The following is a 26,138-nucleotide window of genomic DNA, read 5'->3' as shown; positions in this document are numbered from 1 at the left end:
ATGAACGAGGGGGAAAAAAAAGAGATTTTTTTAAGATACAGAAACAATAACCGATTGATTATTAGTTTCGTTTTAGCTAATAAAGAAGCGAACTTACAGGTATGGGCTATCTTCGGAGACATACGCAAGTGCTCTCCACCCACTGTGCTCTGGTCGAATTTCATGAAATAGCAGAAGACAACTTTTAATCACCATGATTTGTATGATTTAAATTTTATTAACCAATTTGACAAATTGAAAAGAGATTAATTACTACAGCAGTTTTGAAACGGGCTGATAAATGTTGACCAAAGTGTATATAGGCTTTTGGTTCTCACTCAACCGTACCTGAACCTTGTACACATTACTCTGCGTTAACTCAACTCAATTATGTGTTTTGAGTGCATGTTTGCCCTACTAACGTATTCACGATGTCAGAGTCGGTTTCACACGGGGAGCATTGCTCCTCCTCCCCCCCCCCCCCAACATCAAAGATTTGTGTGGGTTACACAATATATATAAGTATGTGTGCATATAGATTGACGAGATCATTATCGTGCCCCTCCCCCCTCTACCCTCTAGATTTTTAAGTACAAAACACAACGCCACAACAGGCAAAATGTCCAACGAGGTGACTGAGAAAAAGATGCCCATAACAAATACGGATGACATATTTCAAAAATACAGCAACCCAATAAAAAAAGCAATTACAAGAACTAGAAACTATACATACATTATAAAATATTATACAATGCCAATAAAATGTATTTATGGTTGTCTGATTCTAAGTATGGATAGTGATTCTCAATTTACCCCAACACGTTTATCGTATTTCTTTTTAAACGTGTCAATTGTGTTAGAATTTACTACCCCCAGGGTCAGCTATTCCATTTATTAACAACCCTATTAACGTTACCAATAAGGACACGCGTGGCTCTTCTCTGCACTCCTTCAACCAAGTCTATGTCCCTCCGTAGGTATGGTCTTCTCGAAAGCCTGCTCTCTGTGGAGAGATTTTTTCCGAATAGGAGGCCGGCTCGCATTCGTCAACAGACTCACAACGGAACACATATTCAGTCATCATACTTCGCTCACAGTTTAAAAAATAGATAGCGGCACTAAAAATTTAGGCACAACACTGGATACGTACTCGGACTGTTATGTACATTATTGGCACAATGAGGACAGACGAGAGTTGTGCCCGGAACGAAAGAGAAAAGACAGGCTACAATTCGGACCTCCGAGAAGTTGGGAAATCTCCGCAGAAACTTCGGCCAAGAACCACTGTGCCGGCAACGGGTTCGAACCTGGATTCTCACGATGAGAGTTTACGACAATACCCACATGACCGCACAGTTTTTTTTTTTTTTTTTTGATTTCTACAGAACTGAATGGATAGTAGATTTGTTCAGAAACGATACAAATACCCAGTCATTACACTTCACTCACTTTACTTCTGAACTATAGATGGCAGCACTGAAATACGTGCTCAGACCGTTAGGTATACACGCTTAGCCTACACTTCCGGAACAACTCACTAGGTAGTAAATTGCCCAGGGCGATAGACCTTAGTTGTGCTCGGTTTGAAATAAAAGGAAGGTGCTTCTACACGAGCGATACATCTCAAATGAAAAATAAGAAAAAGTCAAATTCAGAAAAACCGAAAGGGCTCGAAATTGGGCTCGAACGTGAAAACGGAATTTCAATTAAACAGTTGAAGAGATGCGTTGCCATCCCTCGATATCTGTTGTTGTATAGGACGCCAAATGACCGATCAGAGAGATCGCGTGTTTCAACGACTTGGACAGGAATCGAGCACAAGTGCCCTAATAATGATAATTCGTAGAGCACCGATGCGAACATTCATTCATCCACCAAATAGATCTGCGCTCCATTATAATAATGACGGGGGACCCAAAACGAGAAATAAAATGAAAAAAGAAAATCGAGGAGAAGGTGAACTCTCGTCAACCCGAGTTCCACACCAATGCATTCCTTCGGAAAAAGCATTCGCGCATGCGCAAAGTGATCGGACGAGAGGGAAGCGATTACGATCACCTTTCGCAAACTACAATAAACAATTCCACTCGAAACGCACGAGATCACGTCTCCTTGATCCTCACGGCACAAGAAGGCAGAGGCAGCCACACATAAAGTAGTACTTTATTTACTCACAGCGTCGAGCTGCTTTCGTTACGGACAAAAAAAACGTGAAATTGGATGTTGCGGCCTGTTTTTATCGATAACGAAGGAATGAAATTTCAACTGTGACAATAAACTGGAATCATGGGCAACGAGTCTCTCCTTCCGTGGACAGCAACCTTCAACACGATACTTACATAACATGAAAATTAGGCACTTGCCATTTTTATTTCGGAATATGGAAGACAGAGAGGAGCACCAGTGAAACACGAAGCAAGCGTAACTTTGACAACATAAATACGTAAGGGACACGAATACATACAACATGTTCCTACATTTAACAATTCATTTGAAATTCCCGGGAGAACCCTTTTTCACGAGGTATGCGCGTGGTTAGGCAAGGCGTAACTAGAATTTTTATGTGGGGGGGGGGGGAGGGCAAACATTATTGTCGCCCTCCCCGCTGCAAAATTCGATGCTTTTTAACGTTACTTTTGATTTTTCCGCCTGGGGCAGTTGCCCCCTTTGTCCCTCCCCCCCCCCCATGAGTTACGTTGCAATAATATATACGAGAACCGTTCAGCTCCATCCGCCGATCCTCGACCATTAAATACATGATCGGCAACTGGAGTAATGTTGACGCAGTCCGAAAGAAATAAGAAATAAGCGAGTGATATGATCAATTGAGACACGGAGTGAATGAGCAGGTGAGCAAGTCACCATATGATCACTCACTCAATTCACTAAATTAATCGTATCTCATTCACTCACTCACTGGTGACGAACTGCTGTCGGTGAAATTCCTTACCACCAACCAGGTTTCGATCGTTTTCGTCGGAACTCTTCTATTGCGATGACAATCCTCATCAGCGGAAAATACCAACGTGAAATAATTACGCAAGAAAGAAAGAGCAACGGAAATGAACCGAAGACATTTAAGAGTAAAAAAAATGTTTTCCGAGCTCACCGACAACCTACGACATTTCGCCCAATTTCGATACAACGACGACACGCATCACCCCTATTCTTCACGTATGTATATATGCACATTATGCCAGATAGAACCGTGCGTACGACGTTATTTCCATCGGACGTTGCTACATGTTTGTTTTTTTCCCAGCTTGTAACGTCTCGTTCATCTCTTCCACAAAGAACAATACCGTTCATTGTCTTCCAGAGTCAAATAAATAAAAATAATAAACTAGTGGACACACGGGGGTTCTCCGACGAAACAACAATTCGATTCGCCCGCTTTTCTCTGAAGCACGACATGCACACCATCTACACCATCATATAAGTATGGTACGTCCGTCCTTCCATCCACCACCTATCTCTCATTGTCCTACCACAAATGCAGTATACATACTATATCATAGTTGACGTGCATCTTATCCGCGCTGACCGACCTCTTAATCTTTATCTCTTCCCCCCCCCCCCCATTAGCAAGAAAAAGACAATTTACCCTCAATGCTTTTTTTCGAAAGATCGTTACGACAGAGGAAATTATCCTCCCTCCCAGAAATTTCTCACGGGCCCTTTTGCCAGTAAATTCATATGGTGTACATTTTTACCGTATACACCCTGCAGAGCCGGCATATATCGAAGGAGAGCAGCAGCGTGGCGACGGGAAATTCGAATCACAGAGATTATGAAACATTCTCAATTATTTTTATTCCAAAAATCCGTTGAATTATCCTTTGGACACCATATAATCATAGCATAATAAAAAAAAAAAAAAATCCCTAAAATTTTTTTATTTATTTTCTTTTTTTTTTCATAGCACTATCCTGTAAGATTGACTCTCTCAAGCCAAAGCAAAATGACAGAAAAATTACTTGGTTACAAAAACCATTTCTGGCCAATACACAGATAATTATTTTCTGCTCTCCTCACAATATAAATTATATTCTTTTTTTGGAGTCTTCTAAAGTGCAGTCTCTTCGACAATGCACAGCAAATTATGAAGACATGCAAGGTTTTTTAAGAATGGCACTCCTTCGAAACCACTTTCAAAAGCACAGTGTGAAATGTGTAAATTACAAGGTCCGACGCGCGCGAGCGCGTATATGGAGACGTGCCAACATATTGGCTTGAAGCTTATCAGTAGTGATGAATGTTCAGCTTTGCCATTGGGCAGGGGTACCCCCTAGGACAACATAATCATAATACAATTTAAAAAAATTACTCAAAATTTTAATTTTTTTTTAAATTTTTAATTGAAAGTGCATTAAATGTAGCACCTCATTGGCACTGGAACCTAGAAGGCTCGGGCCGCATGAGTTCCCCCCCCCTCTTCCCGAAGCAACTTGAATATGAGGTAGCCGAGTCCCTTAATAATTCATGAATATTCAACGCAATTCCAACCTGCATACGCCCTTTGTTGGCAGTATATACGGACGTCTAGCAATTGGGTAGCATCAAAATCACCAAACCTAGAGTAGCCCTATGCATTCAACTGCTTTGTAATGCAAACTATTGTTTCCCCTATACACAAAATGAACACCATAATTTTAATGATGATTGCTAGTTACTGTCCACACACACAAGACCATGAAGTAGTAAATACAAAATTATTTTTCCCATGAAGACAGAAGTAGAAAGTGAAAAAACACAACTACTCTACTTGTTGAACCCTCAAACTAAGCAAATGAAAAATTACTAAACCACCAAATGGTCCACATACACCCCCCCCCCCACAAATAACTTCAAAAACAATACAATTTCTGCTTTTGCAGAATCATTAATTGCAATCTACGACATTTGTAATATTTGGCAATTATATCTATGATTCCCTCCTCAATAAAAATACACGAATTTTGTTGATATGATTTGGTAAAAAAAATAGGGAAATACAAATATAAATACAACGCCACAACAGGCAAAATGCCCAACGAGGTGGCTGAGAAAACCGAGAAAGGAGGACATTATACCAAAAAGTAGGAAAAGTAGGACGAGTGGGAGCCCTGCTTAAGGAATACTTGATCATTTTGATAAGTTGTGTCCACTTATAAAATAATCGTCACAGTGAAATATCGGGGTTTTAATACGATGTTTTTTCTTTCCCTTCGCAGGCGCCAAATCCGAGTACCAAAAAAGGACCAAAAAAAAAAAAAAACTCTTTGTCGGAAAAAAAACCGTGATTGGGGGCGCCAACTATAGGTCCCGCATAGGTAGAGATTTTTTTCTCTAGTCGCCCCTGGAGCTGATGATATTGATGTGCGCCCCCATAGTGATCAGATTGATCACAGCAATTGGACTTTACCAGACTATCTACACAAAAAAAGATAAGGGGGACCGTGAGTACAATAGAGCCTCTCACAACGGACACTCCCTGTTAATGGACGTCTCCCGTTGACGGTAACTTTTTTATGAATTACGTCAAAGGGCTTAAAATGTATTTCACTACTTATTAAATTGGACACTTCCCGTAAGCGGACAAAATTCCCGGTCCCAAAGGTGTCCGTTACCGAGGGGTTTCTACTGTATACACTCGGTACGGCAAAGGAGCCGTGGGAATCTCATCGTAATAGCAAAAAAGCTGGATACTTGACCACTAGAAAAGGAGAGCCGCGGGGAGCGCTGGTGTAAAAAGTTTAAGAACCACTTGCATTAAGAGAAATATCCACTATGGGGAGAATATATATTTCCACCACTATATCGGCGGATAGGATCGAGTGCCCTTGAGCCATTTTTAAAACAAATAACTGCGTGCCGATTCAAGGAGACGGAGAAAAATTCGGACCTCCAAAACCTGAACCTCGATCAGCGAGAGGCAGGTGACCCCGGACCCTCACGCGATCGGATTTATTTCGAGAACTTTCAGAAATTTTAGCTACCGAGAAATCCTATCGGAAGAAGTGGGGACGAGACGGGGGTGTTGAATATCACGAAAGGGTGCCGATCAATAAATACCGAAACATTTTTGTGTACGTGGAAAATGTATTACACGAACCACGCCCTTGTCCCAGCCTTGGCTCGGCCCCGCGTCGTTGGGGGTTTCCAGGGCGACTGCAATGTCAACACAAGAGCGGGTCACACTATATTAATATGTTGCCAACATCGGCCACGGTGCCCGGTCATTCGGCCATTGTCCGAAAATAATAGCCATAAAAAAATGTATTAAATATAAGAGGGAGAAAAAAAATTCTTTAGGGATTGACGGGGGGGGGGGGGCATCCGGCCAATTGGACCGAGCGGCACGTGCAGGCAATGACCTCAACTATCTGGAATTATAACAACGTGTATGTACGGTGTAGTGTTCGTCCGACGAGAGGGTTCGTTACCCATCTCTCACTTTCCCCACTTACATTCATACTGTATATAGAACGAGAGAAAATTGAATTCGCTCACCGACGTGAAGCGGCAATTTAAGTAATTGAACGTAAAAAAGGGACCTTCCGAAGTTGCGGATCGCGTAAATCGTCCTCGTGATCAGATCCAAAAATTAACGCTTCTACACCGAACGAATGCACAGATGGTATGCAATGCCTATGTATGAGAATCAGGGCCGCAACTAAATGCTTGGTCCCGGGGCGAGCGCGCATTTTCACACCCTACTTTTGATATTGAAGGAGAGGTTTCAGAATGAAATTTGCGCCCCCTCTGGTTCGGCGCCCGGGGCACGAGACCCGCCTGCTCCCCTAGTTGCGGTGCTGATAAGAATTGATTGGGACTGCCGAGCCACGTGAATATACGGGGTGATTATAAAAAAACTATCCCGACATATGGGCCCCTAACTATCATACCATTCACAGAAACTGAATGAAATTTTGGCATAAGGTATTTAGAGGTATGCGCTCAAGAATGATATGGAAAACAACAGTGTCACTCTAACAGTTACGGTTACAGTGAGAAAATTTCGAAAATATCAAATGGCAACACCAAGTTTTTTGTATTGGAATGCGATCTCCATACTGAAAAACACTAAATAGCGTGGGAATGGCACCTGTAGCCAGTGCCGTCTTAAGGTATGGGCCCACCCGGGCACGGCCCGGGGGCCTCAAGAGAAAAGGGGCCTCACAAAAATGAAATCTGGCTGAAATTTTCAAGAATTTGCCTGGTAGGGCCTCAGAAAAATCACTTGGCCCGGGGGCCCATGATGCTCTTAAGACGGCCCTGCCTGTAGCACGAAAATCCCCGGAGCTAGGCAAGGAAAAAGTAAAAAGGACTTTGCCGTGCACCAGAACATTAATGTTCGTTTCATTCGTCACACCGTTTCTTCGGCTGAGATCCCAGCCTGATTAGTCCTCCACAAGGTCATTTGTGAAACACAATAAAATGCTTTATTTTATGCTGCTTCTATCTCTGTCCTTATTGGTTGTCCTCACTTTTAGCCTATCTACCGCCGGTGATTTTCATGCTACAGTTGCCATTCGAACGCTGTTTAGGGGTTTTCACAATGGAGATCACATTCCAATACAAAAAAACTTGGTGTTGCCATTTGATATTTTCTCACTGTAACCGTAACTGTTAGAGTGACACTGTTGTTTTCCATATCATTCTTGAGCGCATACATCAAAATACCTTATGCCAAAATTTCATTCAGTTTCTGTGAATGGTATGATAGTTAGGGGCCCATATGTCGGGATAGTTTTTTTATAATCACCCTGTATATACGGTATAGTACCTTTGACATTTTTCTCAGGATTGAAGTTAATTTAATTACTCCGACGCGGGTGACCCGCGAGTGATCGATAAATTTACTACGTAATTGTAGGAATACGATTGGGGCTGAAAGAAGCTTAGCTGCTGCCTTTTTTTATTGCAGGGGATGCGACAACGAGAATCGTCTTCTCAATCCGTGCTCCCCGTATACTTCCCAGGGATTCATTACAGCTCGAGGAAAAATAAATCAAACCAGAGTAAATTCAATGAGTAGAAAAAAGAAAAGAAGAGTCAAAGGTTCTCCAACAGAATTTTCCAAAAAGGTTGGAAACCACAGGCTCGGTAAACTAATTTTGGATACCTCTAAGATAAAACAGCTCAACCTTTTGGGGAATAAGGGCGCCACTTCATTGGTTTGAAAACGTGCCGCGAGCCACTTGAGTGATCTGTATATGACACGAGCCACTTAAGTAATATGGAAATATGCCAAATATGCCGCGGGATACTTGAGCGATCTGGGAATGTGCCGCTTAGTTCATTTTCGCAGCAAGAATGCTTTTTAGGTAAAAGTAACTTTGGGGAAACAAAATAATGTTTGAGGTCGCGGGTCAAATCAGATGACTCCTAGGGCCGCACTCGGCCCGCGGGTCATTAGGTATGTTCCAACAGAACAAGGCGCCACACAGTATAATTTCATCGAATTTCTTCACGTACATCGCGAATTGGATCTGATCATCTGATCATTTTTGTCGCACCACGGTCATTTTCTGCACACGAGGGCTAATTAGACCGGGACCTACAATTTATCACCGATTCCGAACGGCAGGCTTGGCTTGTTTTTTTATACTCATCGAGAGGTTGGTGCGCTAACCCCTCGATGGGGAACTCCCTGCTGTAGCAATTTTTTGCTGCGGTCAAGTCGCCGTTTTTTGTTGTACCTCTGTGTCAGGAAAGTTTTCTAACAAAGACGAACCGGGTATCGAACTCGTGACACCTCTAAACATCCTTTGGTACTTCAGGCGAGCATCTTATCGACCGGGCTACCGCGCCCTCGCGAATTGGACTCATCGCATTCACCTTCTTTTGGTCAAAGCAAGGCGTCCCGGATTTTTCATAAATATATCTGTACATGCATTTTTTTCGAGTTTAGGGGGCAAATCGGAGTGTTCCCACCAAAGCAACCGTATAGAGCCTTGCGTAGTTGGATCGCACCTTAACTCTTTGAGAGGTGTAGTAGAAATCTCCAATACCCCTATAAAAAATGTCATCCTTTTATTTAATGAAGTACCGTAAAGCGGAGTGAATACGAACAGTGGGGTGAACCAAACTTTGTAAACGCACAAAGGTATTCACAAAAGAATTTTCCGTTATTAATTTTTTTTTTATTCAGTTGGTTAACACTGAGTTGAGAAATAAAGTTTTGTGTTGTGGGCATCGATGCTTTCATCGCCAAAACTTCTCCTATTAGTACGAAATCACTTGTCAATATAGACGTAGGATTATTTTTTTAATTTCCTAATATAAGCCTATATATATATATATGTAACGATATATTTCATGATAACATTTCATTTCTTTTTCACAGTGAATACGAAAAAAAATTACTAGCTTTTACATAGATTTGTAATGTGCGGGGTGAATAGGAACACGATGTTTTTGTGTTCCTATTCACTAAAACTTGGACTAAAGGACGCCCCAAAAAGAAGCCAAGATGAATCAGTTCAGATCCCAGTTCTTTGGATGACTCGGACTTAGTGAAATAGAGCTTGTGTTATCAGCATCTGATGAAGAATCTTAATATTCAAATTGCACACAGGCCTAGAACACCCGAGACTTGTTATGGTCCTGGAGAATTCCTAGTGGTCAAAGTGTATGGAAAAATCAAAGGCTCTATATTGGCAAAGTGATGCACCATCAAGATGACGGATAGGTGTTGGAGTTTTTTTCAAGAAAGTTCCTCAAACTTAATGATATAGTAAAAAAATTTACCCTAGTATACAGTAAATGTAAACACCTCTTCTCGTTTAAAGACGCGGAATGCTTCCAGTGGTCAGTTTTTGTATTAGGCCAAACTCAAGAGGTAGTACCTATGTGTATTTTTCCCGAAAAACATTTTTTGTAACAATACACACACCCCTCACAGTTGGTGCTCGTTCCAATTGATCTCAAACGTTAACGAATAGGAACAAGCAAAGGATTTAATAGGTGTTCCTATTCACCCCTCTCCTTCGGGTAAATAAAAAAACACAATGTTTTTCAAATCTATAGTCAACTTTGGAACTTTCTGATGTCTTGGTATAGCTGGAAGGAGGTAGGATTCAAATAATACTAGTCTGCAAGGTTTTGCTAACATGCAAAAATTTAACTGTTCTTAATTAATTCTTGGGTGCTGATTCTAGATCTGACCTTCAAAAATGGCCGTCGCGTCTAGTTTTTTTTCCCTATATGGTATTTAATTTTGAATATCTTTCAAAATTTAAATATTTAGGTTACACGTGTGAAATGATACTAGAAATAATATTTCTATTTTTCGCCCTCTAAAACTTGGGGAATGGCAACACTGATTCCATGTCTAATTGCAATAGATTTCTCTGCTTTTTTAATTCAAAGAGAAAAAACACTGGCTTCATGTTTATGTAGAACCCTTTAGTCAAAAAATGGAGATAGGTCAATGTCGCAGATGCATGAATGTTCCAAATAAGTTTTTCTATATATTTTGCTGCCACCACTCAAGATTAAACTGGGGCTGATCAGAGGTGTACGTAGGGGATCATGGAGGCTTGTGCCACCCCCCCCCCCCAAGACGATCAAAAATTAAAAATATTTTTTAACGTTTTCGTAAAAAATAAAATATCGGAAGACTAAATATATGAAAGGCTCAAACTTTTTGCGACTCCTCCTAAGTTGATCCTGCTTACGCCCCTGGGGCTGATGAAAAACATGGCTATGGACAAAACCTGACCCAGGTTTCTTGCACCTAAAATAAAAATTTTCCGACATTTAATGAGGCAAACTCTAAACAATCATGAGCCCGGGAGCCCATGATGCTCTAAAGACGGCCCTGTCTCCTAAGATGAATCTCAAGTGCAGGGGCGGCTCGAGACAAGAATTTATCCAGTATCTTTACGGTGCCCTTCCGGCATATAAGCCACACAAGTAAAATGGCAAAGAAAAATTCGCCGTTTCTGAATCGAGAATTACGCTTTCTATGCAAATTATTCAATTCAACACCTTCATAGTTTCAATAATTTTTCAGACCAAGCCACCCCTGTATAGGCATGAATCATTTGCGACGCCCCTGCTTGAAACCTAACATTTCGAGGAATGTTAATGGAACCTGATATCTTTTTCGTTGAGGAAAAACCGACCGAATCGAAGTTAGAAATCTCACTCAGCAAACGAGCTACCAGTTAAAAACCTCTGCGAAGGTCGATCGGAGCATTGGTGGAGCTTCTCCATCACAAAATTCCAGCCAACGAAGGAAGCGCCATCTCTGTACGCCAACTAAAACTTCTACACGAAAGTTGATGGCGTGATACAACACAGATGGCGCTCAATATCAGGCGGAGGTCGCCTTGAAACTTCATTTGCGTTTCACTTGTGCTTTTCTCAGCACAATATATAGATCGACTCTCTGTTCTTCGTAATTCTGTGTGTGCCCAAGAAGTTGCACAACTTTTTTTACCATGTTGAATATAAAGAAGTTAAAAAGCAGATATTTAACAAACCTGAGCGCCATCTAGTGGCGTATGATGTGAATAGCAAAATTCAGTACTGCGTTGTAGATTTTAATGAGGATGGGGCCCATGCCCAACATGAACGGGGTACGATAAGAATCCAGCCCAGAATGAGAATCATTAAATTTTTACATTTATCTATACCATATAAATTAGTTGCGAAGGTGCCCATGAAAAATTCTCGGTTTGATAACGGAATTCATGCCCAGCTCCAGAACGTAGCACGAGATACATTTCATGCCATTATCATCCGGCCATTATAGCCCGGCTAACCACTTCCAACAACAACTGTTGTAAGTGCAGTGGAATCTCCTACAACGGACACCTCTTTCCAATTACGTCCACGGGCCGCAATATACTTTTATAAACATTAACGGACACTCCTCATTAGCAGACAAAATTCTTCGGTCCCATGGGTGTCAGTTATCGAGAGGTTTTACTGTATAAAAACACAGACTAAAATAATAATAATGAAAAGACTGGTTCAACGACCAAAACTATACGCATTCTCAAAAAGTGTCGTCCCGTTTCACGAGCCCAGATACACATGGGAACATGAAACGTAATTCGCTCAGGCGTGATGATGGACAGAAAAAACTCCACGATGACTTTGAGAAAATAAAGTAGATTAATTAATAAACTGAGAGCGGGACGTGACGGACGGATCTATCCAAGAAACCGAGTCCACGGCGAATTCACACGCTCCTTTGTCACCTATTGCACGCCGGGTCCTTAATTTCCCGAGACTCCTTCAGGTGACACAGACGTAATAAGCCGTTAATTACGTCGAGAAAAGGACTTCCTTGAAAATGAGAATTTTTTACCGAATTCGAGCCCCTTTTCAACCAACATTCATTCTGACAAATCGCAACAAAGATGAAGAGAAGGGTGGACGGAACAAAATTAATTAATTTCCTCGGTCGTGCAACCGAGATGGGGTAGAGTTGCCGCCATTCTTCGACTTAAGGCAACTGACTACGTGCGGGACACTTTTTTTGAAAACAGTGATTTTCACAAAACAAGTTTTGGGGGTTTGAATAAAAGTACTGTATGAAATAAAGAAATCCAGTGAAATTTCTGAAATACCTCTAAAACTTTTTGAGATATTCAAAATTATGTTATGTCCTCGAAATTGGCTCATTTTCAGTACTTACGCCAAACATTGTACACTAAAAACCACACAATTTACTTGAATGATTTTGATCATGTATGGTTCTGTGACTGTTGTCTGTACAATGAACTAAAAGTTTTAAGATACATAACATATTTTCTCTGAGATGTAGCAGTTTTCGTGAAACAATACGTGAATTTTCACAAAAAAATTCAATTTTTTTCATTCAAACAGCTGTAAAATATTGAATTCTAAACATACGGCCAAGATTCTAGTTCATTGCACAGCTAACGTTATCTGGAACAGTGTTGAATAATTTCATGAGAATATCTTGCATAATGTTTGAGAAATTAGGTTTCGCGTGAAATAAAGTAATGAAAAAATGAATCCTCAAAAAACGCGTTTGAAAATTGTTTGTTGCCTTCTAAACCATTGTTCCAGAGGATTTAAATCAACCATAACTTTGTTGCTACGTACTGCATGTGCAAGAATAAAATAGTTTTGGATTCTGTTAAAACATTCTTCCAAATGGATTTATAAAACCATTTTCGACAATTTTCGAAAAAAATCGTCATTTGAACGTGGTCAGTTGCCTTGAAGTTGCTTCCCGTCACAAAAACGGTAATCTTTTCGCTACAACGAATGTCAGACCGGTACCTAAAGTCAATTCCGAACGTCCAGATATACACGGGCCCTTCTATGGTCCTCCCTGCGTTCAGTACGATTCTCTCCACAGTTGGGATTCGAACCCAGATAGGGGATGAAATAAAGGTGCCGCAATTTTAAATTCGCTTTTAGCCATTGTGTAATAAACAGAAACATAATCGGAACTATGAAGCGAATGAGGAAGAAATATGTAAATGATAATAAATGAATATAAAATAGTGCACGTAGACCAAATGCTGGTACCATCACGAATGCTCGAGGGAATTTTTCCCCGTCATAAATTCTTTATAAGTGAAAATTATGCTCTATTCACCTCTTTTCTTTTTGATTAGAGGTCAGATCAGGAGACTCTTCAGGGACGCGTGGGCAGCCAGTCATTTTAGGTATCAATCGAATATTATGGTCATGCTATGACATAACTACATATAATGTGATTGGTAAGCGGGGTGGTCCGAGGTTTCCTTTGAAATTTTCAATGTGACGCGTACCACGTTGAAGACTGCTCTTGGTTAGACGAGACCCTGGTGTAAACATTGAACATTCATGAGCAGGTAAACTATCAAAATAAAGAAAAGAAAAATCTAAGAAATACAAAGAGAGTAAAAGCTCGTAGATGTGGCCTACAGTAAAAGTCGGTTATCTGAATACCTCGTCCACAGGCCAATTTTCACGGAGAAAACTTTTGATGAACCTCACTTTTAACGTTAATGAAATGACGACCTGAGAGCGAGATTGTACTGAGATCCCCCCCCCCCCTTTTATAAACACTTTTTACTTGTTGGTGGCCAAGACGTTCTCAGACTTCGAGCTTAATACATTGACACAGGAAACTTTAGGTTTCGGCCACCATCGTGAATTGAAAGAGCAATTCCAAGGGACCGTCGTCGGAGTGAGCTCATTCCCAACGTTTCCGCGACGTTTGTGAATGGCATCATCAGATGTTGTCTAAGTCGCATCACTGAACGTGCACGTTGAAAGCCGCGGCTTCGAGCTGGAACCTTGATTTTCAACAACTCGGTTGCCACGTCATTAACGTCGTCGACGACGTAGTTTCACGTCCGTCGAGTATCGTTATAACCGAGTTCACCTCATACGTTTTTCACTGAAGAATAGAGGTTAATAATAAACAATATGATTTCAATCAATCAACAAATATGATTTCAATCAATCAACAAATATGATTTCAATCAATCAACAAATATGATTTCAATCAATCAACAAATATGATTTCAATCAATCAACAAATATGATTTCAATCAATCACATGCAAATGATGCACAACATGATTATGCACACAAAACTCACAATAATTTCATATAATCTCATTAGAGGTCACATGTCGCCATGCGACGGAAAAGCCTACACCATAATTGATAGTCGTACAAAATGAATACGTGTGATTAATAAATGTACGAACCTTTGGAGCCGTAGGTGTCGTAACTGGAGACGGAGACAGGAGACAGGCCGTTGTTGGTGAGAGAATGTCCGTTCACCATGGGAGGAGGGGACAGAGAATCGATTGACATTTGTGAGGGCGAAGGCAACCAAGAACCGTCTTCCTGCCTCGACCTCTTGGAGGGCGAGAAAGGATTGTTACCACAGTCTATGTTATTGTTGTTGGAGCTGCTGAGGCAAGGGCTCGGCAGCCTAGGCTCGATCTTCACGATGCCGGATAGGCTCGGGCTGATCGTCTGCAGCGAACTGTTCACCGAGTCGGGAGCCGACGTCTGTTGGCCGCCGGAACTTATCCGGATGCCACCGGGAAGCATCTTGAGTGAAAAGTTCACGCTGGACAGAGAGTCTTTGGTGTCCATGGAGTTCGTCAGGGCCGAACCCGAAATCCTAGGTTCGACCGGCGAGGCCCACGCCGGCCGACCGTAACTCGATAAGGACGCCACCGTCCCGCTCCTCTTTTCAATTGGCGCACATCAATCAAGGACGCCTACACAGGATATAAAATAAAACGTTAGTATACGATATTAGTACATGTACTCGATTCGAGGTGCACAGCGATATACGCTGACATCTCGATAAATACTTATTACTACTGTAACGAATAGCATAACTGAATGAGCACAAACTTATCGGGCCATACTTCGCCCAGGATTACTTTATCGGGCCGTACAAAATGAAAAATCTACTAATAAAATCAGTTCTACATCTTTTACATTGTTTCACGAACCGCATAAAAATCTTAATGTCCCGGTGGACGTGATTCGAGGGCCGGGGTTTGTGCACTCATGCAGTACAAGTGCTCACTCAAAGCGCGTGTCGGGGATATGGAATGAGCACAAAAATTCACTTCAGACTACGGAAGACAGATACCAGCACCATTGGAACACGAAACGTGTATAACTATGATAACAAATATAGGTTAGGGTCACATATACATTCCAAAATATAACTATTCGATAGAAATTCCTCAGAATAATGTTTGCTCCCCACTGGCCCCGTCATTGATCTTTCAAGACAAGGGTTTCGAACTTTTCGGTGTGTGTGGTGGCTCAACCGAGCTACCAAAATCTGCTGGCACCTTTACCAAATTTCCAGCGCCTGCACGCTTCTCCCATACGTCCCACATTTATCAAAATAATACAAATACAACGCCACAACAGGCAAATTGCCCAACGAGGTGGCTGACTTAAAAACATCATGGATCCCCGAGCCATTTTTTGGAGGCCCTACCTACTACTGCTACACCACACATGCACCCCGCCCACACCCCCCCCCCCCGCGGAACCCCCAACGAATCGGTACATGCGGGAATGTGCGTGTACGTGTAGTGAAACCTGACGAAGTTTTTTGTTTCCCTGTAATGCTTGTTATGTGTAGTGCTGCCATCTGCCACCAGTTTTTCTAACTATGAGTGAAGTGTTATGATTGAATGATTTATCGTTGTAGGACTGTTGCTCTCTGTGGCGAGACTTTTTAACGGGGAGATCGGCTCGCATTTGCGCCTTGAAGTTGGGAACCACAGAAAACCAACTTCAGCCGACCACACCTAATAATGTTGTAATAACTACACCAAGTAATAATGGTTATTATTATTACACAGTAATTTCAATGAAAAGCTGAATTTGTCGCGCCTCCTCAAGGAAGCTTCGCAGTTAAACAACCCATGTTTTAACACGTTCAGGTTCGCATGCACAGGTATAACTATATGGGCTTATCTGTCGGGGAACCTTAACTTGTGTAGCGGCCATGGCCCCTCCAAGGGTGATGCTGCCGAGGCTCTAGCCCGGGGACGATTCTCAACATTTTATTTTTCACGCTATAAATTCCATGCAGAGGTCCTCTGCATAGAGGCATCCATAGCTCAACCTTGGCCCATCTATAGCAAAATGCCTACGCGCGAAGCTCGTGAGGTCACTGAAGAAGTTATTTCCCCCATAGCCATTGATTATACTGCAAAATAAGGTAAAGATATCGCATGCGACGGCCTGCTATATTCAATGGCTACAGGGGACAACTTCTTCAGTGGCGTAATGAGCTTCGTGCGGAGGCCTTCTGCTATAGATGGTGTTGGCAGCAGTTTGTGGGGAAAACGCATGGTAGCAGTTCTTAAAAAATGCTATTTGATAAAATTTTATCTCATTGAAATTTCAAAGATGATGATTCCGAAATTAGCAAAGACTGTGTGGAAGAAGAATAGAAGGCCTGCCAAATTACAGTTGAACCCCCATGTAGCCAGAAATTTTCAGTGAACAAATATTCCATGTATGTATATATAGGGCAACGAACACTTACAGACACAAATCATGCAAGTAATCGAGGATGCATCACTGCATGTTCGCAATTGAAATACAGGGTGTCCCATAAATTTGTAAATAGTTTGAAAATTCATAAAAAAATTGAAGAAATTCGTATATTTGAATGCGGTTTAAGAACAGTTACTCTTAGTGGGGGGGGGGGAGGAGGAAGAGACAAACATTTCTTCAATCTCTTCTGTGTTCGAAACGTTCGTAGAGCTTCGGCCGGTGATTCGTGGTTGAAGTAGAGCAACTTCACCAATAGTGTTTTACCCATCAATGTCAACAGTACAATGAAAACTTTGTGAAAGTATTATAGGACTCTGATATTTGCATATTTCCAGGGATTTGTTTTCGTGCAGTGTCCTCTATCGACAAAAACGGTAGCTAAATTTTTTTTCTGCACCAAAAAGAAAAAATTACCCTTTGTGAGAACAATTTTCTTTCAGAAACTGCATTCAAATTTACCAATTCCCAAAATTTTTATGAATTTTTAAACTGTTTAGGAATTTATTGGACACACTGTATCTTTTAGCTGTCGAGAAGTGCTACCATTTGATCTGTCTTCTACAGGTAAGTGGCCACAATGTCTGAACTTTTGAGTTAATATTTGTAAGGGTATCTTGTTGAAGGGCGAGCCCCTGCTTTCAGTAGAGAGACTTTTTTTTTTTTGAATAGGAGATTGGCTCGCATTACACTCCACGAAGTTGGAGAATTACACATACCGACCTCGTAGTAGTCGCAGAGATGAAACTCCTCATGTTGGCGAAACGTCGAGTTTGCAACGAAACCTCCGACCAATTCATTAGAAGTTCCGCAGAGGAATATGGACGAGGTGCATGTCTGGTTTAGTAGTAGCCAAACCTCCGATGGCCATTTTTATAATCTCTAAAAGCGTTCTTGAGCACGAGGTGTATTTTGCCGCAAACCACGATGTTAATACGACAGTTAGTTGGATTTTTATATGAATTTCGGAAATGCGTCTTGGACTTTTGGCGCACACTGTACGTTCGCGGTGGTGCGTGAAAACCCGATTCCCAGAGCAGCAAAATGACGTCTCATCGAGAACAACGCGCGCAAGTTTTTTCATTTTTATTACTTACGAAAGAATAAAAAAAAAAGACAGACTTTTCTTTTCAATATTTTCGGTGTGATGGAGATGCTACCGTGAAATACTTACATTTTGGTTGAAGGGCTGAAAACCGGTTGGCATCCGGTTCAGCAAACCATTGTCATTACCAGGGTTAAGAGAAAGAAAAACACGCGTTTATTTAAATGACGTAAAACTTACGAAAGAGAGCGTCGTGTTATTTATTTATTTTTTAAGGCTCTTTTTTTGAAAAAACCAGTTTGGGACCTGGGATGCGTGTTATTATGTAGGTGAAATAGTCTCTCTCTATGATGATGATAATAATGATAATGCGATCTCGTTTCTGTTATTGGAGAAACTGAAGGTCAAGACGAAAAGAACCAACCAACACACACCCGTATTGAATGTATGGAAAATGCCCCACACATCACATATCCATGAAATAAGAACACGTGAAATGGAAAGGGTTTGGCGGTAGTTGGCGTTTTTTTGGTGCCAGAAGTGATCAATGGTAATTTATCGGTCTGGACCAATGTTCCACAAACTGGGAGTTATCCCCTTCTAATCCTCCCCCCCCCCCCAAGGAGAGTTGGGGCGGACTGGAGAGGGGGAGGGTGTAGGACAAGTAAGGGCGGAAAATCCCATATAGTACAAGTGTACATAGCAGTCGAAGAAAGAACGAAATTAAAAACAGGTTAAATGTTGCCAAATACGTGTATATTGCCAATTGCTGGCAAAAATTTGGAAATCGCCGCAAACGATTGTGTGGCGATAACATGTACTAGATACGAGGAGAGCCCTTCCCATGAAAGCTAGCACTAGAATTTCACAGACGTCGATATAATCAAAAATTTATAGGTATAGCATAGGTATAGAATCTTATAGATGCATCTAAACAGCAAAGGGTTCTTAACCGTTTGTGTCCCCCCAGACGCTTTTTGCTTCAAATAAGATGAAGTTCATTTACTGATATTCATATCACAAGGGTTCTTAAAATGTGCGCCGCCAACCTTTGTCAGGGCACTGCGGAGTGGCGGGTGGAAAAAGAACTCCTGCCCTATGACAATAAGATGAAGTTCACGAATTTTCTGCGCAAATGAAATTAATGTCTCGGTCCCCTTTACAAAATAATATACAGCACAGTGAAAAGCAACGAATGCTGCATCTCAAAATCTGTATTGTTAAGGGGAAAAAAAACCATTGTTGCGAGTGGGAAATTTCGTAAATCGTTGAAATAATGTAAACAAAGTGAGTTCAAGGTCATAAGAAAAAGTCAGCTCCGATAAGGCACCCTATGGGCCAGACGCAGATACTGCGTTTTGAAGCTTTGACACGGCGCCCACAACGATTCCAAGATTCTTTGGCTTAGCAGTCATTTACTCAGGTTCTTGCACCCCCGCCAGTGTTGCCAGCTCTTTGCCGTTATCAATCGCGGGATGCCGAGTAAATATTTATCGGGGGGTATCACAAGACATCCTCTTATCTCTTCCATGTCATACCCACAAGACAAATCATCTTCTCTTACATTCATATTTTCAAAAATTTTCATCAGTTGAATGCAGCCATCTTATTTTGTTGTGCAAAAAAACAAAAATTATCAGCACGCACGTGTGGTACATATACGTGGGTGGGTCTGACGGAGAAATAATTTCGCTCTTATACGGCCCATAAAAGTAGAATTGCGCAAAATGTGGCCGCGAGTAAAAGAGTTTGCAAAGAAAAAAAAAAGAGTACTAACTATTATTAGATGTTTACCATATGTAGATTGTATCGCATGAACTGGGGAGGGGAGACCGTTAAGGGGAAAAAAAGAAAACGCTTTCTTTTACTTTGACGAAAGCACACGATGTTATTTCTTGAAATTGGAATACTACGTTAGTTAAGCATACGCGACACTACACTGGTACTGATGCTGCCACCTATCGAAGGAAACACGAAACAACAACAGAATATTCATCCCATAGTGGGCAAATATCACCCCCTGGTGGGAAATGAATGGAATGGTTCAGGGGCGGCGATAGAAGGTACGAGTAAATAACATAGGATCCTACGGGCTTTCAAGAGTGGGGTGGGGGGGGGGGGGGAAAGATGGAGATGAGAGAAAAAAATTCTGAAAGGGCGATGGAAGAAAAAGTTTAAAAGTTTGTAATTTTATGATCTGTCCGATTGTTAAAATATAAGATAACGTTGGTAGTTTCTGGTTCATCAAGGACTTAATTTTAGACCACTTCCAGAAAGTATACAGCTGAACCTTCATTGTTGTTTTTTAATCATCAGCAGGTAGGTCTACACCAAAGTTTCTAAATTTTCTTGTTCCGTCGTCCCCCAACTTTAGAATTTTTTTTTTCTCATCGCCCCTAGCTCCTTAGGATCCTTAGTTATATCCGTAGCTTCTATCACACCCTAGAGCAGCGGTTATCAACCGGTGCTCCGTGTGAACTCCCAGGGGCTCTCCCGCGGCCGCTCGAGGAAAATAAAAAAAACAGTAAATTTGAAAATAATTATTAATATTTTTGAATAATAAAAATAAGTCAGTAACTTTGATGAATAAATAAAAAATAGGCCTACGGGGCTCCGCCATAGAAATTATGTACTGGAAAGGGCTCCGTGGGTCACAAAAGGTTGAGAACCGCTGCCCTAGAGCATTTCACCACCCCCTTCGGGAAACGCTGGTCTACACGAATATTTAAAGCCGAGAGTGGCCTAACTTACCGGTTTTCAACTTGGACCAAGAACATATTCTACTAGCTATAATACCCAGCGAGAAAGGTAATTGCCATTCGTTCCTGTTTAGTATATATACTAAATTTGGCGAAGATCGGTCTAAAATTCAAGATTTGTATAGAGAACATACAGACAGAAAATCAATGATATATATATACTAGCGCGGTACGTATCAGGTCTTCAGTGAGGCTTTTTGGATCACGTGATATCTCTATCTCTTTGAGGGACACACAAACCGTGTTTAAGTTAACTAATATGGCGACTTCTTGCGCCAAGAATCTAGAAAGAAACAAATCTAGATTTAAAGAAACGTAAAAATAAATGTATTTCCCCCCCCCCTTTTCCAAGGGGCGCTAGGTATTTCGACAACCCCCCCCCCGAACTTCAAGTTATCCATCGGCCTGCTTCTTCTTATTAAATATATAAAAATATATTTTATTCATTTTATTCGACTATTCGGTAGATGTAAATAAATATAGGAATAGGTTAAGAAATTAACCCTTTATAGGCATGACGGTACTTTAAAGTACCATATTAGATAATTTATTTTGAAAGTAATTGTTTCAAAACATTTTTTTTGTCTTTAATTAGAACTAAAATCTAAACTAGTTACGGCCCTGGGTTAATCCGGATCTAAGTTAAGTTCTTTGTTTTGCGGGCTGATGGAAAGAATGACATCCAGTCGAAGAAGTTGTAATGATTATCCTGATGTATTTTGCTACATACGTGGTGAGTACACCCCTAAAAGAGAACGGAAAAGCCATTTCTGATACTGTTAAAAGAGCCTTACCTTGGGTACTTTGGCGTTAGGCTTGGTGACCAAGACAGAGTTTTGACTCCACACACACAGTGTGTAAAACGTTTACAGAACATCTACGAGTGGACTAATGGAAAAAGCCACCTCGTTGGGCATTTTGCCTGTTGTGGCGTTGTATTTGTATAAAGAGAAGGGATCCAAAGGGGTCATTGCTCACTCAACCAAAATGAAAGAGGAATATTATACTATCGCTTTGGTCATGGAAAACGTCGAGTTTCACGAACATCAATGAGTAATTCGTGTGGACTAGAAAATTGTTAACTTTTGCTTGGCCAACAAGGGGACAACATGATCCGTGCAAGGAATTTGTTAGTGTTAGTAAACATCCATGCCCGAACCGGGATTCGAACCCAGACCTGCACAGTGAGAGGCTATCTCCCTAACCACTCGACTGCCAGGCGGCAGTCATGTACTTAACCGCACATGCATCTCGTGCATATTCCTCCACTGAATTTCTAACGAATCGGCACATGCCGGAGAGAATGAGTGTTCTGAGTGTATGTGTGGCCCTAACGTATTTATGTTGTTGAGAAGCGCTTGTTTTGTGTTCGTGCTGCCATCTGTCTTCCAGCAAGGGGGCTACACGAAATATCCTCGCTTCTTGTGCTTAAGAGATAGCACAGCCAAACAATACCACTGGATAAACCAATCTTAATTTAACCTTCTTAGGTTGTTGCAATGTAGGAACACCTAAGGTGTTCGGGTCAAAAATGACCCACGGTGCAATTTTCAATGTTATTGAATTATGGTCACATTTTATCAATGTTATTGTCGTAACTGTTTATTTAGCTATCATTTATTGCCTTTTTCTGTATTTGTATATCATTTAACGTTATCTTACAGGTAAGTTTTCGTAACCATAAGGAAGTATGTATTTGTGAAATAAAAATGCAGTAATTCTTTCACTGCTGAAAATCACACTGTAAACTTTCAAATACAATACATTGTAGGATGTATTTTCCCTATATTTATTGCATGTATTTATATTTACATTCAATGGATAGAACAATATTATCAAAAGAAAAATTACGAAATCGTAACAAAATATTTCTTACATTTGGCAGTCAATGAAAGGAAGTTAAAGAATGAAAAAAAATTTTCTATTGTCATTAAGTTGTTCCATTCATATACAGTTGTTGCCCACTTGGATGAACTGTCCACATTTGAAGCACTGTTTTGGTCAGTCTGTGGGCACAAGCGGCATCTTCCCCCTTTTGCTAGTTATTGCTACACTTCCAGATGCTTCAGATCGGGGTTCGGGTTGTCCTGAGTTTCGAATACTCACCACCGATTGTCGGGCAGCCCTTGCTCTAGTCAAAAGTTTCCTTCAATATGTTGGGTAACCAAAGTCATGCCCAGTTTCAAAATGAAGATTCTCCTTTTATGAAATGAGTTCATTTTCCATTCTGAATTGACCTTGATGAATAGTAAGTATGAATTATACGCGGAAATGTCAAGGATGTTGGAGAAAACTACGATGGACCATTTGTCTCTCTTCCTGCGACAGGAATAGTGAGAGGGAAGTTTATCTAAAGTGTCTACTCCTCTTTTGGTGCTGTTATAATCCAGAATAATTTCAGGTATCTTTGTTTATGTATCTGCTACATTTCTATCACGGTGAAGCGTACTCTGGAGTACTATGCATTTGCCTCTTTTCCGAATGTACGATACAAGAGCCGTATATCCTACGTAAATACAAATGTTAAAGTGTACTTTGGAGCCCCTTTTGCAAGCAATTGCGGAGGAATTGTTGGCTTGTAATTTCTGATTGTTCCAATCATTCTGGTTTTTCTTTCGAAAAAGCTGCCCAAGTTCATACGACGTGAAAAAGTGTTGTTGCGACGTGAAAAGTTATTGTTGGAGAAAAAAACAACCTAAATGCAGAATATTCGTCATCAATAGTAGAAGTGGCGTATCTCGTAGGCCCTGGAGGCGTATTCACATTTTCTGCCCCACGCCTTCCACATGAGGCTTGTAGTTCTGATTTTCATACAGTTTTACTATCTTTGCTAAGTAGAGTCGCCGTCTGACTCCTTGACTGGTCAAATTCGTCATCTGTGTCATCATCGGATGGTAGTTCATTTTCAGAGACGTGATCGTCGATTTCTGCAACAACTTCTTCCGACAATGCAAGCAACAATTGCTCAATTTCTTTACCAGCAGGTCCATGATTAGCCATATCGCAGAGTTCGGAGATTCGTAACAAAACACGTAAGAAATAAATTGTCCACTCTCTAGGAAAGGGGAAAATAAATGCGGGAAGCCAATCTGGTAACAGAAACTAGCAAATGCTGAGAACAGTACACCACCTATCATCGTCATTTATCGCGTCAACAGAGAAAGAAATACATACCGGAAAAGAAAGTGAGCATTAATTTGTTGTCACAGCTATAATAATTGAATAATATATTAGAAATTGCAGTTATCATCTTTCTATGCACTGAAAATTCTACACGGGTCAAAAATGACCCGAACGACTTATGTGTAACTATTTTTACTGTAAAAAAACTACCATTTCAAAAAACAAATTACACATAGCTGAATATTCACTATGGCAAAGGAAACAAAGTCACAAAATATTTTTTAAAAATTCCAGAAAATATAGTAAATCTACACGAAATAAAATTGAAATGGGTCAAAAAAGACCCGAGCACCCTAGGAAGGTTAAAGGATTTTGGCCTATACGTTGGAGAACATGGTTGTAGGAGAAAGAAATGTTGTTCGTGAATCCTAAGCCAGACCAGACAGAATCATCTTGCCTCCACTGTATATATAAAGCTAGGGTTAATGAAACAGTTAATGAAAGCTCTTGATCAGGACAGCCGCAGATTTTAATTTAATGCCTATACCCTAAGCCTAATTTAATTTGTTAACGTGTGCGAATAGCGCTATTTCCACATGTCGCAAACAAGAATAAAAACAAGAATATCTAAAACGAGGAAAAACAACCCCACGTTTGTCAGTAAAACATAATATTCGAATTAATTTCCCATTTCGAACACAATACATTGATAAAGCCACATATTTTTAAAATTTTAAATGAAAGAATTTGCGGAGGCGGGCCCTTAAAAAATGGTGGGGGGGGGGGAAATCGGATAAAGATCAAGGAAAGAATACACACGATTTATATTCTAAGACTCTCCCCCCCCCCATTCTACCCACTTTTATAACAGTACTTACGGAATATTTGCGAGATAAGTTGGGAAAATCGTTGGCATCGCACGTCTAAAAGATTTATTTCATCGTTAATTGGGAGAAGACGACAGACAGACAGCGTCATCGTCCATTCATTGATGTGAGTAAATATCAGCTCGGATATTGACGTGCTAATTAAAGAAACCAGCTTCCCGACACGTGCAAAGAGCAACAACAACGACCACAAAATCCAGCCCCAAAACGACAGAAGGGGGGGGGGGGTGAGAGAACACCAACGAATGATAACCTTTTAACTTCCGAGATTGGTTTCACAATTAATTTCAGCAAAAACATTAATTATAGTTTCTCCTCCCATTAAGTGCGTTCCGATTAAGCTCGGCAATCGGTCATTCGCGTACGATATAATTTCTATTTCAAACATGCTTCCGACGAGTGAAAAAAATCGTTCCTTTAACCCTTACAGCGGCAATCCCGAGATATTTCGTCAAACATGATCCGCTTTATTTTGATCACCTCGAAATGAAATGTCTCGGGTTCTTAACACGCTTTTATTTCCATGGTGAGAGAGTTACAAAGCGGAATAGGAAAATCTAAAAACCCTTAAAGGATTAATTACAGCAATACCCAAACAGGGGTGATGCCCAAATATCCATCAGAAGTCGAAATAATTATGAAAGTGTGTTTAAAATTTTTTGCGGGAGTGGCTTCAGTGAGCTTCTAAAATTAAGGGGGGTTGGCGCAAACTTTCCAAAAAAAACATATTTTTCAATTTTTAAATGCTATGAAATTGTCTGCATCTGCGTCCAGTTTTTTCATCTACCTTTACTAGACATATTTTTAAAATATTTTAATATGAACTGCTGGCAGGCATTACACATGCTAATGTTTTTCACTGAAATGCGTTTTTCTCAAAACTAAGTTTTTGTTAGATAAGGAACATTTTTTCGAACACCACTCATTCAAATGTCTTGCAACTTTGTGTGTTGCATTTTAGGGAAAAACATTAGCATGTGTAATGCCTGCCAGCAGTTTAAATTAAAATATTTCAAAAACATTTCTAGTAAAGGTAGATGAAAAAACTTGAACGCAGACTATTTCATTGTTAAAATGCGTCGTGTTTAAAATGTTCGGAAACATTTTAAACGCGTTTTACGAAAAATGCTATTTTTGACATTTTACCCGAGTTTGAAACATGATTTTAAAAAAAATCAATTCATTGTATCATCACGAAATTTCAATGTGATACTTTGCTATACATTGTTAATGTTATGAACCAAAATTTAAGATCTGTCATATGTATTTGTCTAATCAAAAAAAAAAAAAAACCACACGTACATTAACAGATTTTGAGTAACTTATGAGA

The 26,138-nt window shown here is 40.5% G+C and overlaps 1 protein-coding gene across 2 annotated transcripts in view; it reads right to left on the bottom strand.

The window, feature by feature from the left end:
- The window catches only part of LOC149088368 (ecdysone receptor-like), a 198,580-nt gene that overhangs the window by 61,700 nt on the left and 110,742 nt on the right, over positions 1 to 26,138 (bottom strand). For both annotated transcript variants that reach the window (XM_089247441.1, XM_089247442.1), the window contains exon 2: positions 14,657 to 15,181. In XM_089247441.1, the coding sequence (XP_089103567.1) occupies positions 14,657 to 15,053 (397 nt within the window). In that variant the 5' untranslated portion in view covers positions 15,054 to 15,181. The remainder of the gene's footprint in view (positions 1 to 14,656; positions 15,182 to 26,138) is intronic.

Source organism: Pholcus phalangioides, unplaced genomic scaffold, assembly GCF_987345545.1.
Source record: "Pholcus phalangioides strain wild (caught in Gottingen) unplaced genomic scaffold, Ppha-v1.0 ptg000003l_1, whole genome shotgun sequence".
Lineage (NCBI taxonomy): Eukaryota > Metazoa > Arthropoda > Arachnida > Araneae > Pholcidae > Pholcus > Pholcus phalangioides.
Note: the sequence above shows the minus strand (reverse complement) of the source record. Positions and strands in the feature narration are given on the sequence as shown.